This window comes from Muscardinus avellanarius (genome assembly GCF_963383645.1).
Source record: "Muscardinus avellanarius genome assembly, chromosome: 3".
Classification (NCBI taxonomy): Eukaryota; Metazoa; Chordata; class Mammalia; order Rodentia; family Gliridae; genus Muscardinus; species Muscardinus avellanarius.
Genome location: NC_137788.1, coordinates 21,873,181 through 21,886,945, shown reverse-complemented (window position 1 = coordinate 21,886,945; position 13,765 = coordinate 21,873,181). Strand labels below are relative to the sequence as shown.

General features: G+C 43.6%; 1 protein-coding gene across 4 annotated transcripts in view; it reads right to left on the bottom strand.

Annotated features, from left to right (window-relative positions):
• Nucleotides 1-11,272, bottom strand: part of WDTC1 (WD and tetratricopeptide repeats 1) — a gene marked incomplete at both ends in the record, with an annotated part of 53,872 nt that extends 42,600 nt beyond the window's left edge. For 3 of the 4 annotated variants that reach the window (XM_080692939.1, XM_080692940.1, XM_080692942.1), the window contains 2 exons: nt 5,351-5,434; nt 11,225-11,272. In XM_080692939.1, coding sequence (XP_080549065.1) covers nt 5,351-5,434; nt 11,225-11,272 — 132 coding nt within the window. The remainder of the gene's footprint in view (nt 1-5,350; nt 5,435-11,224) is intronic. The other variant, XM_080692941.1, reaches the window with a different exon arrangement.
• Nucleotides 11,273-13,765: the final 2,493 nt, after the last annotated feature.

Below are 13,765 nucleotides of genomic sequence, written 5' to 3'. Positions count from 1 at the left end.
CAAGCGTGTGCCACCAACCTCAGCTTAAGAAAAAAAAATTTTAATAAAATTTTATTGGTGCATTGTACTCATACATCTCAATGGGATTAAAAAAAAAAAAACTTGTGGAGATAAACATGCACACATCATCCAATCAGCCCCTATCAATCTCTAACCCCTTCCCTCCCCCTCCCTCCTACCCATGCTTGGCTTCCCGACGTACATCATGTGCTTTAAAGAGCTTCCCTTATTCTCCCTCTTATCCCCTCAGATGTCACCTTCATTTCTCCTCTACAGGGTCCCTTCTTCATCTAGAGTTCCTCCTGTTACCCATTTCTCCCTAATATTTTGCACTTTAAGAAAAGCATCTGATTTCTTATTTTTGTGACATTTTACTGTAAATGCCATAATTTTGTTCTCCCTTATGGCTGGGCAAAATTCCACTGTGTACATATCCCATAGTTTTGAAATCCATTCATCCACTGAAGGACATCTTGGCTGGCTCCACAGTTTGGCAATGATGAACTGTCCAGCTATGATAGTTTGGTATTTTGGTTTTCATTCTTTTTGGTAAATACCCAGAGGTGGTATTGCTGGATCATATGTAAAGTTTGTTTTCTTTCTTCTGAGGATCTTCTATACCGTTCTCCAAAGTAGTTGTACCAACTTGCAATCCCACCAACAATGTATTAGAGCTTCTATTTCTCCACACTTATCCCCACTTACTGAAAACCTGAAAGCCAGAAGGTGAGTAACTTTGACAGGATGACCCACTCACAACCAATTTTTTTTTTCTTTTGGTGGTACTGGGGTTCCTGGAAACCCTTCTACCTCTGGGCTACACTCCCAGACCTATTTTATATCTTTTATTTGGAAACAGGGTCTCTTAAGCCAGCACGGCTGACTCTGAACCTGCGTGATCCTCCTGTCTCTGCCTCCCAAGCGCGGGGATTACAAGTGTGCGCCACCACGCCTGGCCTCAATTTTTTTAAAAATAGAGGTCACTTGGATCTGGAAATCTGCGGAAAGATTAGGTTAGGCAGCGGCAGCTTCTATTGCTTTCTGGCCACAGAGTTAAAAAAAAACCCGCTGGCCCTTTGCTGTGAAGCAGGCTTCAGAACCAGGCCTGCCATGCAACAAGCTCTGGGCCCGGCCTCACTGGCTCCAGACCCAGCCTCACCGCGAGGCAGGCTTCCGGCCCAGCCTCACTCCGCGGCCAGCTCTGGGCCTGGCCTCACTGGCTCCAGACTCAGCCTTGCCGCCTGGCCGGCTCTGGTTCCTGTCACTGTGGGCATGACGTTTACAGATGTTCCTATTTTTCCCTCCACATATATTTTAGTAGGAGAAACAGTACCTGTCATTTGCAGAAGCTGAGAGCCTAATTCCCTAGCAGCAATGGATTTTATCTCCCCACTGAAAGCGGAGGCTCACAGTCGCACCATGGAGAGTGGGATCTGCTGCTCCAAGCATACCCTGACCCGCAGCACAGCACAGAGGAGGTCTCCTGGGACACCTGGCACAGTGAATCGGCCCAGCAATATGGGCAGGGCTCCCTCCAACTTGCCCCAGACATTTTTCTTACATAGTATGTTGTCTAGAATTCCTGTACATGCGTGGCAAGAGAAGTCTACTTTTGGGGAGATATTTTCAAAAATTCAAAGTGGATTGGATTGGATCTGTCTGCCTTTCCCGAATACTGTCCGCTGCCGCTACCACCATTTTGGTCCATCTCTGCAAAACTTTTTCTTACATAGTATGTTGTTCAGGGTTCCTGAGCATGTGGGGCAGGAACCGTCTACTTTTGGAGAGATTTCTTCAAAAATTCAAGGTGGATTTGGTTGGATGTGTCTGCCTCTCCTGAATACTGGCCGCCGCCACCACCACCTTCTTGGTCTCTCCTAGAGTATTTTGTTGTCAAGTATTGCTGTGCATGTGTGGCAGGAGCAGTCTGCTTTCTGATCTTTTCTGGGATATCCCTTAAAAAATCACTTTTCTTACAGTGGCGGGCGCCACGCTGCCGTCTTGCCTCTAATTCCACCATATTCCACTCTCTCTCCTATATTTCAGATAGGAAGTCATGACTGGAAATGTTTCTGTGTGTTGTCCCAATCAGCTATTAAATCAAAATCTGTTATCCAGGATTTCTCAGGGGGATGCATATCCTATTCGGCTGCTGCTAACCATCACTGCTGCGGCCGTGGTCGCTGCTATAGCTGCAAGTGCAGCCACCGCCATCTTTCTCCCTCTTCAATATTTTTTAATAAAAGAAAACAGTATGTGTCTTTTGCAGGAGTTAGGGGCCCAAGTACTTAGTAGCAATGTGTTGTGGTTTTTTTTGGTGGTACTGGGGGTGGAACCCAGAGGCTTTCTACCTCCGGGCTATACTCCCAGACCTTTTTTATATTTTATTTGGAAGCAGGGTCTCACTAAGTTGCTGAAAGCCTCACTAAGTAGCTGAGGCTGGCTTCGAACCCGTGCGATCCTCCTGTCTCAGCCTCCCAAGCGCGGGGATTACAGGCATGTACCATCATGCCCGGCTTAATTTTTATTTTGAAACAGGGTCTCAGTAAGTTGCTGAGGCTGACCACACGTGTGCGCCTCCAAACCCAGCTTTACTCCTTTCTTAAATACTTTCACTACTTGGCCACTATACTTTCCTGGTTTTGTTTTGTTTTGCAGAACTGGGGATTGTTTGTCTGTTTGTTTGTTTGTTTTTGGTGTTACTGGGGATAGAACCCAGGGGCATCTTCCTCTGAGCTACACCCTAGCCTTATTTTTATCCTTTATTTTGAAACAGGGTCTCACTAAGTTGCAGAGGGCCTCACCAAGTAGCTGAGGCTGGCCTCAAATCTTCAATCCTGAGTCTCAGCCTCCCTTTTACTAGGATTACAAATACCCACCTCCTTGGTTTTGTTTTTACTTCTGCATTACTGACTAGTCTTTCTTGTTCTTTGTTATCTCCCTAGATTACATTCAACCTCTGAAAACTGGAATGCTTTACAGCTAAATCCTAAATTGATCCCTATTCATTCTCTCTCATCCCTCTCTCCCTCTCTCAGTCTCTTCCTCCTTTCCTCCCTCCCTCATGCTGGGGATCAAACCTAGGGCATTAGGCATGTAAGTGATCTAGTACAGAGCTACATCCCCAGTCACTGGTCCCTACTCTCCAAGTCTCCACAGACATTTAAAGTTTGCAGATCTCTCCCTATAATCCAGAACACCTTCCCATTTAGTACTGTCAACTGCCTAGGTACCACCACAGGCTTTCAAATTAAACACTTCCAACTCCTGACCCTCTCTCAAACCCCTTCTTCCTTCCATCTGCTCTCACTTCTGTTAAATCTCACCAGTGGCAGACAGAGAATTAAAAGTAGGCAATCCCAGCATTCAGGAGCTAGAGACGGAGGATTGAGGTTCGTGGACAGCCTTAGCTCAAGGCCCATTGCAACTCAGTGAGACCCTGTTTTAAAAATAGAGACTGGCCAGGCGTGGTGGCGCACGCTTGTAATCCCTCCGCTTGGGAGGTGGAGGCAGGAGGATCGCGCAGGTTCGAAGTCAGCCGCACTGGCATAAGAGACCCTGTTTCCAAATAAAAAAGTATAAAAAGTAGATCTGGGAGTGTAGCCCAGAGGTAGAAGGGTTTCCAGGAACCCCAGTACCACCAAAATAAAAATAAATAAATAAATAAATAAATAAATAAACAAACAAACAAACAAACTAACTAACTAACTAAAAAATAGAACTGGGGGTATAGCTCGGAGGTGCAATGCCCCTGGGTTCCATCCCCGGTACCACACACACACACAAATTGTATACAATCATTAATATCATGCTTTGTTACTACAGGTCCTAGCCAAGGCATCCTTTAGAAGGGTGCAGTTTAAAGAGGCATGGGGTACTGTCATTTTGTACATAATGTAAAAATTTTTAAAAAACAAAAGAGAGGATCCAGTCCTAGGTATGAAAAAGTTTCTAAGCAGGGTGTGATGGCTCAGGCCTGTAATCCCAGTACTTGGGAGGCTGAGATAGATTCAAGGCCAGGAACAGTAATTTAAGACTCTCACCAACCTACCAAGACCCTGTTGCAAAACAAAAAATCAGGTCGGGTGTAGCTCAGGGTTAGAATGCCCTTGGATTTAATGCCCAGTGACACAAAAACAGACAGACAGACACACACACACACACACACACACACACACACACACACACACAGAGTTTCTGAGTCTATTCTGGAGTAATTATCAAAGCGGGAAGAGATGGCAGAGATACTATTGGCTTAGGTGGAGGCACAGCTGAGACCCGGCCAACGAGTTACTATCAAATCACACCCACACAGCAGGGCTTCTCAACCTTAGCACTGCATAATTCTTTGTGGCACACTCTTTGCCATACTATGTACTGTAAGATGTTTAGCAGTATTCCTGGCCTCTACCCCTCTTAAGCTCAGTAGGTACTCTTCTAGTTGTCTTTAAACACTGCAAAATGTTCCACTTAGGGAAAAATTTAAAGAATAAAAAATAGGACTGGGGGTGTAGCTCAGAGATAGAATGCCCCTGAGTTGTTCCATCCCCAGTACCACAAAAAAAAAAAAAAAAAAAAAAAAAATCCAAATACCAACCCAGAGGAATGAAAGAATTCTTACTCAACCTATAGATAACACCAACTCGGGTAGGAAGCTAAAAGTTGGCTTCAAACATGATCTAAAGGAAGAAAAAAAAACAAAAACACAAGAACACTGTGGAGTCTCCATGTCAGACAATGAGAAGGCTGAGCATCCGGACCAGCTGTGCGTCTCCATGGCCTTGTCAGGTCACCCTGGACAGGGCCTGTAGCCTCTCTGAACCTTTTTTTTTTTTTTTTTTTTTTGCGGTACTGTGGATGGAACCCAGGGGCATTATACCTCCAAGCCATACCTCCTGCCCTATTTTTTATTCTTTAGTTTGAAACAGGGTCTCACTGAGTTGCAGAGGGCCTCACTAAGTAGCTGAGGCTGCCCACGAATAGCGATCCTCCTGTCTCAGCCTCCTGAAAGCTGGGATTACAAGTGTGTGCCACCATGCCCGGCTTATTTTTTATTTTTAAACAGGCTCTTGTTAAGTTACCACATACTGGCCTATAACCTGCGATTCTCTTATCTCAGGCTCCCAAGTACTGGGATTACAAGAGTTTGCCACTATGCCCAGCCTTCAAAGAGTAATCTCTATATGACCATATCAATCACGAAACTGGATGCAGATTTAGCTCCCTAATAAAAGGAGAGGTAATACCAGGTATGACTTATCGATACTTGGAATAATGCCAAGAAGATTTTCTGTAAGCAGAGAATGGAGAACATGCCATGTGTGTCTACACTGTAAACTGGATGTCTTACCTGCAGCTCTGCTTCTAGGCCCAGCCGCCGGATGAAGGGGTCAGTGACATGGTAGCGCCGTTCAAAGCTCAGGGCACCCCGCTCCTGGGGGACAAAAACAAGTGCAGTGAGTTGCACTGATTCAATTCAATATGATTTACTATGCACCTCTTCTATAGCCAGCCCCATAGTGCTGGGCGCCATGGGAGCTACAAAAGGTAACAAAGAATTGGCCTACAGGAGTTTGCACTACTGAGCAGGGATTAAAATATAATAGAAGGAGCCGGGCGTGGTGGCGCACGCTTGTAATCCCTGTGCTTGGGAGGCAGAGACAGGAGGATCGCGCAGGTTTGAAGCCAGCCTCGCTGGCTTAAGAGACACTGTTTTCAAATAAAAATATAAAATAGGTCTGGGAGTGTAGCCCGGAGGTAGAAGGGCTTCCAGGAACCCCAGTACCACCAAAAAAAGAGAGAGAGAGAGGCCAGTCATGGTGACACACACTTGTAATCCCAGTATTTGGGAGGCTGAGACAGGAGGATCATGGGTTTGCAGAAAGCCTCAGCTACTTTGTAAGGCTCTCTGTACTTAGACCTGTTTCAAAAATGATGAATGAAAAACAGGCCTGGGGATGTAGCTCAGAGGTAGAATGCCCCTGGGTTCCATCCCAAGTATCGCAAAGAGAGAGGAGAGAGGAGAGAGGAGAGAGGAGAGAGGAGAGAGGAGAGGAGAGGAGAGGAGAGGAGAGGAGAGGAGAGGAGAGGAGAGGAGAGGGAGGGAGGGAGGGAGGGAGGGAGGGAGAAAGAGAGAGAGAGGAGTATAATTAAGCACTAAATTAGGCTACTAGGTTAAAAAAAAGGTAAAAAGAAAAATCAGAAACAACAAATAGGGACTGTTTTCATATTTAGGTTGGAAGGGGTGGATATATATTTCAGAATATATATTAGGATATATGCTTTAGGATATATATTATGGGGAATACACACACAAAAAACTAACCCATTGAATCTGTATCTCTAGTAACAGTCCTTACTTTTGAGGACTCCTCAGTCTAATGATACCCCTCCAGGAACTCCATAAATGAATGATAAGTATTCAGGGATGCAGGGAAAATATACAACACAGAAAGACCATGGCTCCTGTAGAGGCACGCACTCACACACTCACAGGTCTAGATGATGGCCATGACTTATGATAAGTGCTACTTTAATTTTTAAACTTTAATTTTTTTATTGGTACATTGTAGTCATACATCTGTGTGTGTGTGTGTGTGTGTGTGTGTGTGTGTGTGTGTGTGTGTGTGTGTGTTACTAGAGATTTAACCCAGGGGCATTCTATTTCCGAACTATATTCCTAACTCTATTTTTTACTCTTTTTTTGTGGGGGGGGGGTACCAAGGATTGAACTCAGGGGCTTTCTACCTCTGAGCTATAATCTCAGACCTATTTTATATTTTATTTTGAAACGGGGTCTCACTAAGTTGCAGAGGGCCTCAGTAAGTGGCTTAGGTTGGCTGTGAACGTGTGATCCTCTAGTCTCAGCTTCCCAAGTACTGGGATTCCAAGCCTGCACCACTATGCCTGGCGTAGTCATACATGTTAATGGGAAACAAGATGGGAGAGGCATATATGCACACATCACTCATTTAGCCCTTCCCCAATTCCCACCCCATTCCCTCCCAAGTCCCTCCTCATGTTTGGCTTAGTGATATATTTTGATATGTTTGTGACTATATATCGTTTACATCAGGATATTTCCCCTTCCCCTTCCCATCCCCCTCAGGTCACCTTATTTGCTCATCTATGGTTTTTCCTTCTTCATGTAAAGTTCCCCCTTAACTCTTTTTCTCTCGAGCTTCCACATATTAGAGAGAACATCCAGTTTTTTACTTTTTGTGACTGACTAATCTCACTTAGCATAATGTTTTCCAGTTCTATCCATTTCCCTGCAAATGATGTAATTTTTTTCTTTATGGCTGAGTAAAATTCCATTGTGTACATATCTCATAGTTTTGTAATCCATTCATCTGTTGATGGACTTCTTGGCTGGTTCTAGTTTGGAAATTTTGAATTGTGCAGCTATGAACATAGATACCCATGCATTAGTTTGGTAGCTTGGTTTCCATTCTTTTGGGTAGATACCCAGAAGTGGTATTGCTGGATCATATGGTAGATTCACTCCCATTCTTCTGAGGATCCACCATACTGTTTTCCAAAGTGGTTGAACTTACTTGTATTCTCAACAATAATGTATTAGAGTTCCCACTTATCCACACCCTCACCAGCATTTGTTGTTGTTTGTTTGTGTGTTTGTGTGTGTGTGTGGGGTTTTGGTGGTACTGGGGATGGATCCCTTCTATCTCCGGGCTATACTCCGAGACCTATTTTATATTTTATTTGGTACTGGGAGTGGAACCCAGGAGCATTCTACCTCCAAGCCACACCCCCCAGCCCTATTTTTTATTCTTTATTTTGGAACAAGGTTTCACTAAGTTGTAGAGGGCCTCACTAAGTAGTTTAGGCTATCCACAAAGCACAATCCTCCCATCTCAGACTCCCAAGTGTTGGGATTACAAGTGTGTGCCACAATGCCTGGCTTATTTAAAATTTTTTACCACTTAAAATTTTCAAAGAGAGCTGAGCATGGTGGCATATGCATATAATCCCAGTACTTGGGAGGCTGAAAGAGGAGGATCTCAGTTTCCAGACCATCCTAAGAAACTAGTGAGGCAACTGATTGAGACCCTGTTTAAAAATATATATATATACATATACATACACATACACATACACACACACATATATATATATACATATATACATATATATATATATAAGGAGAGATGGGGGTATGGCTCACAGGTAGAATTTCTCTGGGTTCAATCCCCAGCACAACAAAAAGTTAATTTTTTTCAAAGAACTTGCTCATGTTCAGCTGGGCGTGGTGGCGCACGCTTGTAATCCCAGCATCCGGGAGGTTGAGACCAGAGGACTGCAGTTTGCAAACAGCCTCAGCTACTTAGTGAGGTCTCCCGCAACTTAGTGAGACTCTGTTTCAAAATAAATAATAAAAGCCAGGCATGGTGGCATATGCTTGTAATCCCAACACTTGGGAGGCTGAGACAGGAGGATCGCACAGGTTTGAAGCCAGCCTCAGCTACTTAGTTAGGTTCTCAGCAACTTAGTGAGACCCTGTTTCCAAATAAAATATAAAATAGGTCTGGGGGTATAGCCTGGAGGTAGAATGCCCCTGAGCTCCATCCCAGTATCACACACACACACACACACAAAAATACAAAATAGGGCTGGGGTGTAGCTCAGAGGTAAAATGCCCCTGTACCGATTAAGAAAAAAAAGAACTTGCTCATGTTTATTTAGATTTCATTCTCAAGAATATCTTAGAGGCAGACAGATAGTATTATAATGTGGGGGGGGGGGTCCTGGGATTGAATCCAGGGATATTTTACCTCTGAACTACACTCCAGCCCTATTTTATTCTTTATTTCGAAACAGGGTCTCATTAAGTTGCAGAGGTCATCACTAAGTTGCTGAGGCTGGCTACGAACCTGTGATGTTCCTGTCTTGGCATCCTACATACTGAGATTACAGGCGTGACCTACCACACACAGCTAGCATTATAACTTAACAATAAAACCAAGGCACAAGAAGTGAACTGACTAGTCAAGTAAATAGTTACTCCACGGTGATGAGATGAGGCTCCTGACTTGAGCCTGGGGTCCCTCCACCACAGAAGCACATCATGCCTCGGATGAGTCTTTCCCATTAAACATCTATGACTCCTTTACTCTGGATTTCCCAACAAAGCTGGGGCCACCCCACTAACTGAAATGGACTATCCAGTCATCGATTCACCTCACCGGTATCAGAATATCTTCGACATACGAACCGCGAAGGACAGGCTTTATTTTGGTACAGGAGAGCCTTGAAGGGAAGAAAGAGTCTAAGCTGCCTTGGGACTAAGAATGCCCCAGATTCTATATGACACGTACAACACAGCAGATGGAACAACACGAAGAAGCTATATTCACGCCTGTGTGCACCACCTAAAAACAGATGTAGCTGGGTGTGGAGGTGCGTGCTTATAATCCGAGTTACTTGGAAGGCTAAGACAGGTTTAATACCAGCCTCTACAAATCAGCGACACTTGCAACAACCTAACAAGACCCTATATCAAAACAAAATGCCGGGCGTGGTGGCACACGCTTGTAATCCCCGCCCTTGGTAGGCGGAAACAGGAGGATTGTGCAGGTTTGAAGCCAGCCACACCAGCTTTAAGAGACCCTGTTTCCAAATAATAAGTATAAAATAGGTCTGGGAGTGTAGCCCAGAGGTAGAAGGGCTTCCAGGAACCCCAGTACCATTAAAAAAAAAAAAAAAATACAGCAGGGCACAGTGGCACATGCATGTAATCCCAGTACTTGGGAGACTGAGACAGGAGGATTGCAGGTTCAAGTACATCTAAGCAAGTAGTGAGACTCATCAACCTAGCAAGACCCTCTTTCAAAATAACAATTAATCTGGGCATGGTGGCGCACCCTTGTATTCCCAGCATTCAGGAGGCTGACACTGGAGAATTGTGGTTCGCGTACAGCCTCAGCTACTTAGTGGGCCCTCCACAACTTAGTGAGACCCTGTTTCAAAATAAAGAATGGGGAAAAAAATTGGGCAGGGGGTGTAGCTCGGAGGTCGAATGCCTCTGGGTTCCATCCCCAGGCCCGCAAAAAAAAAAAAAAGAATAAAAAGTAGGGCAGAAGGTGTAGTTTGGAGGTTGAATGCCCCTGGGTTCCATCCCCAGGCCTGCAAAAAAATAAAAAATAAAAATAAATAAATAAATAAATAAATAAATAAAAAAGAATAAAAAATAGGGCAGAAGGTGTAGTTCGGAGGTGGAATGCCCCTGGGTTCCATCCCCAGACACACACACACACACACACACACACACACAAATTTAAATTTAAAAAAGGGCTGGAAGTGTAGCTCAGAAGTAGAATGTCCCTGGGTTTAATCCCTAGTAACACACACACACACACACACACACACACACACACACACACACACACACAATACAGGACTGGGTTTGAAGCGTGGAGGGAGAAAGCACTGAGTTCAATCCCCAGGACTGCAAAAAAAAAAAAAAGTATTTTAGCCAGGCGTGGTGGTACACACCTGTAATCCTAATACTTGAGAAGCTGAGGCAGGAGGAACACAGGTTCAAAGACAGCCTCAGCAAAAATCATAAATCTAGCGAGAACCTGTTTCCAAATAAGAAATAACATCGAACTGGGGGTATAGTTCAAAGGTAAAATGCCTCTGGGTTCAATTTCCAGTACCACAAAAATAAATAAATAGATAAATAACGAAAAGAAAGATGGGATGGGGTATAGCTTAGAAGTAGAATGCCCTTGGGTTCAATACCCAGTACCACAAAAACAAGCAAACACACTACAGTACTCTAAGCAGCCCATGCACAAGTGCTTGGATAAGGAGTCTCTATGCCTTCCATGTTCATAATTAAAAGATGAGGAGGTCAGCCGGGCCTGGTGGCACATGTTTGTAATCCATACTTGGGAGATTGAGACAAGAGCATCACAGGTTCACAGCCAGCCTCAGCTACTTGGCGAGGTCCTCAGCAATTCAGCGAGATTGTTTCCAAATTAATAAAAAAAAAAAAAAAATAGGGCTAGAGGTGTAGCTCAGAGGTAGAAATTGATGGGGAAATTGATGGGGAGGCGAGAGACCTTCATTACATAGTCCGAGGTCTACAGCTAACAAGCTATGTGACTCGAGGCAAGTCACCAGCTATACCTTTTTCATCTGAAAAGTCAATGTGTGGAAAGAAAGGATCTTATACTTTGATCTAGAGATCTGGGACGCTTACCTTGATCTGCCTACGAATGAGGTCTCTAGTTATGTTGACTTTCGCCATCTTCTCTTAATGGATCGAACAGAAGGAAGCTATGGTAAGATCTTCAGGACCCTCGTGCATTCCAGCCAAGCCCAGGTCCACGAGACACACATTTAATTACCTAGGGAAAAAAACATCATCAAACCCTGGGGGATGGAATAAAGCGGCTTCAGAGCCCTGATTCTACTGCTAAAATAGCCCATCAGCCCACTTAGTGATGACTGATGGCGTGGTGGGTTGGACCTGATCCGTGGTGTTGAAGAACCCCTGGAATGGGTATGGGGCAGGGAGGACAGTGATTCATAACCACAGGAAGCACTGGAATAAACACTGATGGAATCCTGTGTGCCTCACCAGAAAATGGGGCTTGGATGTGTATAGGAAAGAAGTTAGTAGCATGTCCTACAAGTAACAAGTTAGACAAATATCAACATCAACTCGGTCAGTACACATCTATGCAGCCCCTTCTGAATTTCTAATTGTGCTTCAAATCCCTGGCTCTCCCCAACACCAAATATGTATTCCAAACAGGAAGCTCATCTCTCTCAAAGATTCACCGAATTAAAGAGTGAAAAAAGGAGTTTCTAGCCGGGTGTGGCAGTGCACACTTGTAATCCCAGTTACTGGAAGGCTGAGACAGGAGGATCATAGGTTCGCAGCTAGTCTCAGCTATTAGTGAGGTCCACTATAACTTAGTGAGACCCTGTTTCAAAATAAAGAATAAAAAATAGGGTAGAATGTCCCTGGGTTCCATCTCCAGTATGGAAAAAAAAAAACAACAAAACTTTCCAGATAGTTGAATTCATGGGAGGTTCTGAAAGATGGAATGCCACCCTTCTGACAGAGCTGCCCTGTACCCGCTTCATCTGTACCCTTTCTAACACCCTTTTACTAAATCTGTAGAGCAGCCGGGCATGGTGGCAGACGTGCTGCCTTAAGAGACCCTGTTTCCAAATAAAAATATATATAAAAAATAGGTCTGGGAGTGTAGCCCAGAAGTAGAAGGGCTTCCAGGAACCCCAATACCACCAAAAAAACAAAAAACAAAAACAAAAACAAAGAAACTAATCACAGATTTTTTTTTTTTTTGGCAGTACTGTGGATGAAACGCAGTGACATTTTACCTCTGAAGTATACCTCCAGCCCTATATTTATTCTTTATTTTGAAACAGGGTCTCACTAAGTTGTGGAGGGCCTCACTAAGTAGCTGAGGCTGTCCGAGTACCACAATCCTCCAGTGTCTGGCTCTCAAGTACTGGGATTAAAAGCGTGCACCACCATGCTCGGCTTCATCAGATTTTTAACAGTACTAAAACCACACCAGCTTCTAATATATAAGAATGATTTAATAATGTATAGCCATATGATATTATACAGAGGTTAGAAGTGCTAATTATGAAGAAAAAATGTTTATGCCATATCATGGTGTTAATATAATAACATATTGATTTTTCAACAAACACTACCACAGCAATGTTTTATTTATTTTAATTTTGTGGTACTAGGGATGGGACCCAGGGGCATTCTATATCTGAGCTAAATCTCCAGCCCTATTCTATTTTTGTTTTTGATGAGTCTCCTACTTACTAAGGTAGCCCTCACTGATTTAGTAAAGGCCCTTCACAATATATATTTAATTTAGTGAGACTGTTTCAAAATAAAAAATAAAATAGGGCTGGAGGTGTAAGTTCTGAGGTAGAATTTTCCCGGGCTCATTCCCCAGTAACACAGAAAATAAATTAATAAAGATAAGGCTGGGCATGGTGGCGCAAACTTGTAATTCCAATACTTGGGAGGCTCAGACAAGGAGAATCACAAGTTCAAAGCCAGCCTCAGAAACTTAGTGAGGTTCTCAGCAATGTAGTAAGACCTTGTTTCAAAATAAATAAAATAGGGCTGGAAGTATAGATCACAGGTAGAATGCCCCTGTGTTCAATCCCCTGTACCAAACACACACAAAAAAGTCAAGCCGGGTGTGGTGGCGCATACTTGTAATCCCAGCATTTGGGAGGCTGAAGTGGGAGGATCCGGGCTCGTGGACAGCCTCAGCTACTTAGTGAGGTCCTTTGCAACCTAGTGAGACCCTGTTTCAAAATAAAGAATAAAAATAGGGCTGGACGTATAGCTCAAAGGTTTAATACGCCTCAGTTCCATACCTAGTACTGCCAAAAAAGAAAAAAAAAAAAGTCGTGCTGGGGGTATAGTTTAGAGGTAGAATGCCTCTGGATTCAATCCCCAGTACCAAAAAAAATAAAAAATACATAAAATAGGTCTGGATTTGAGGGCAGCCCCAGCAAGTAATGAGACTTGTAAACCTCATAAGGCCCTATTTCAAAATATAAATAAAATAGGACTGGGGTATAACTCAGAGAGTGTCCCTGGGTCCCATCTACAGTATTACAAAATATAAATAATTTTTATATGCTAAGAAACAATAATTTGCCAAATACATTTGCTCTGTACCAGGCACTGTGCTAAGTGCTTTATAGTCACTCATTCATTTATTCATTTATT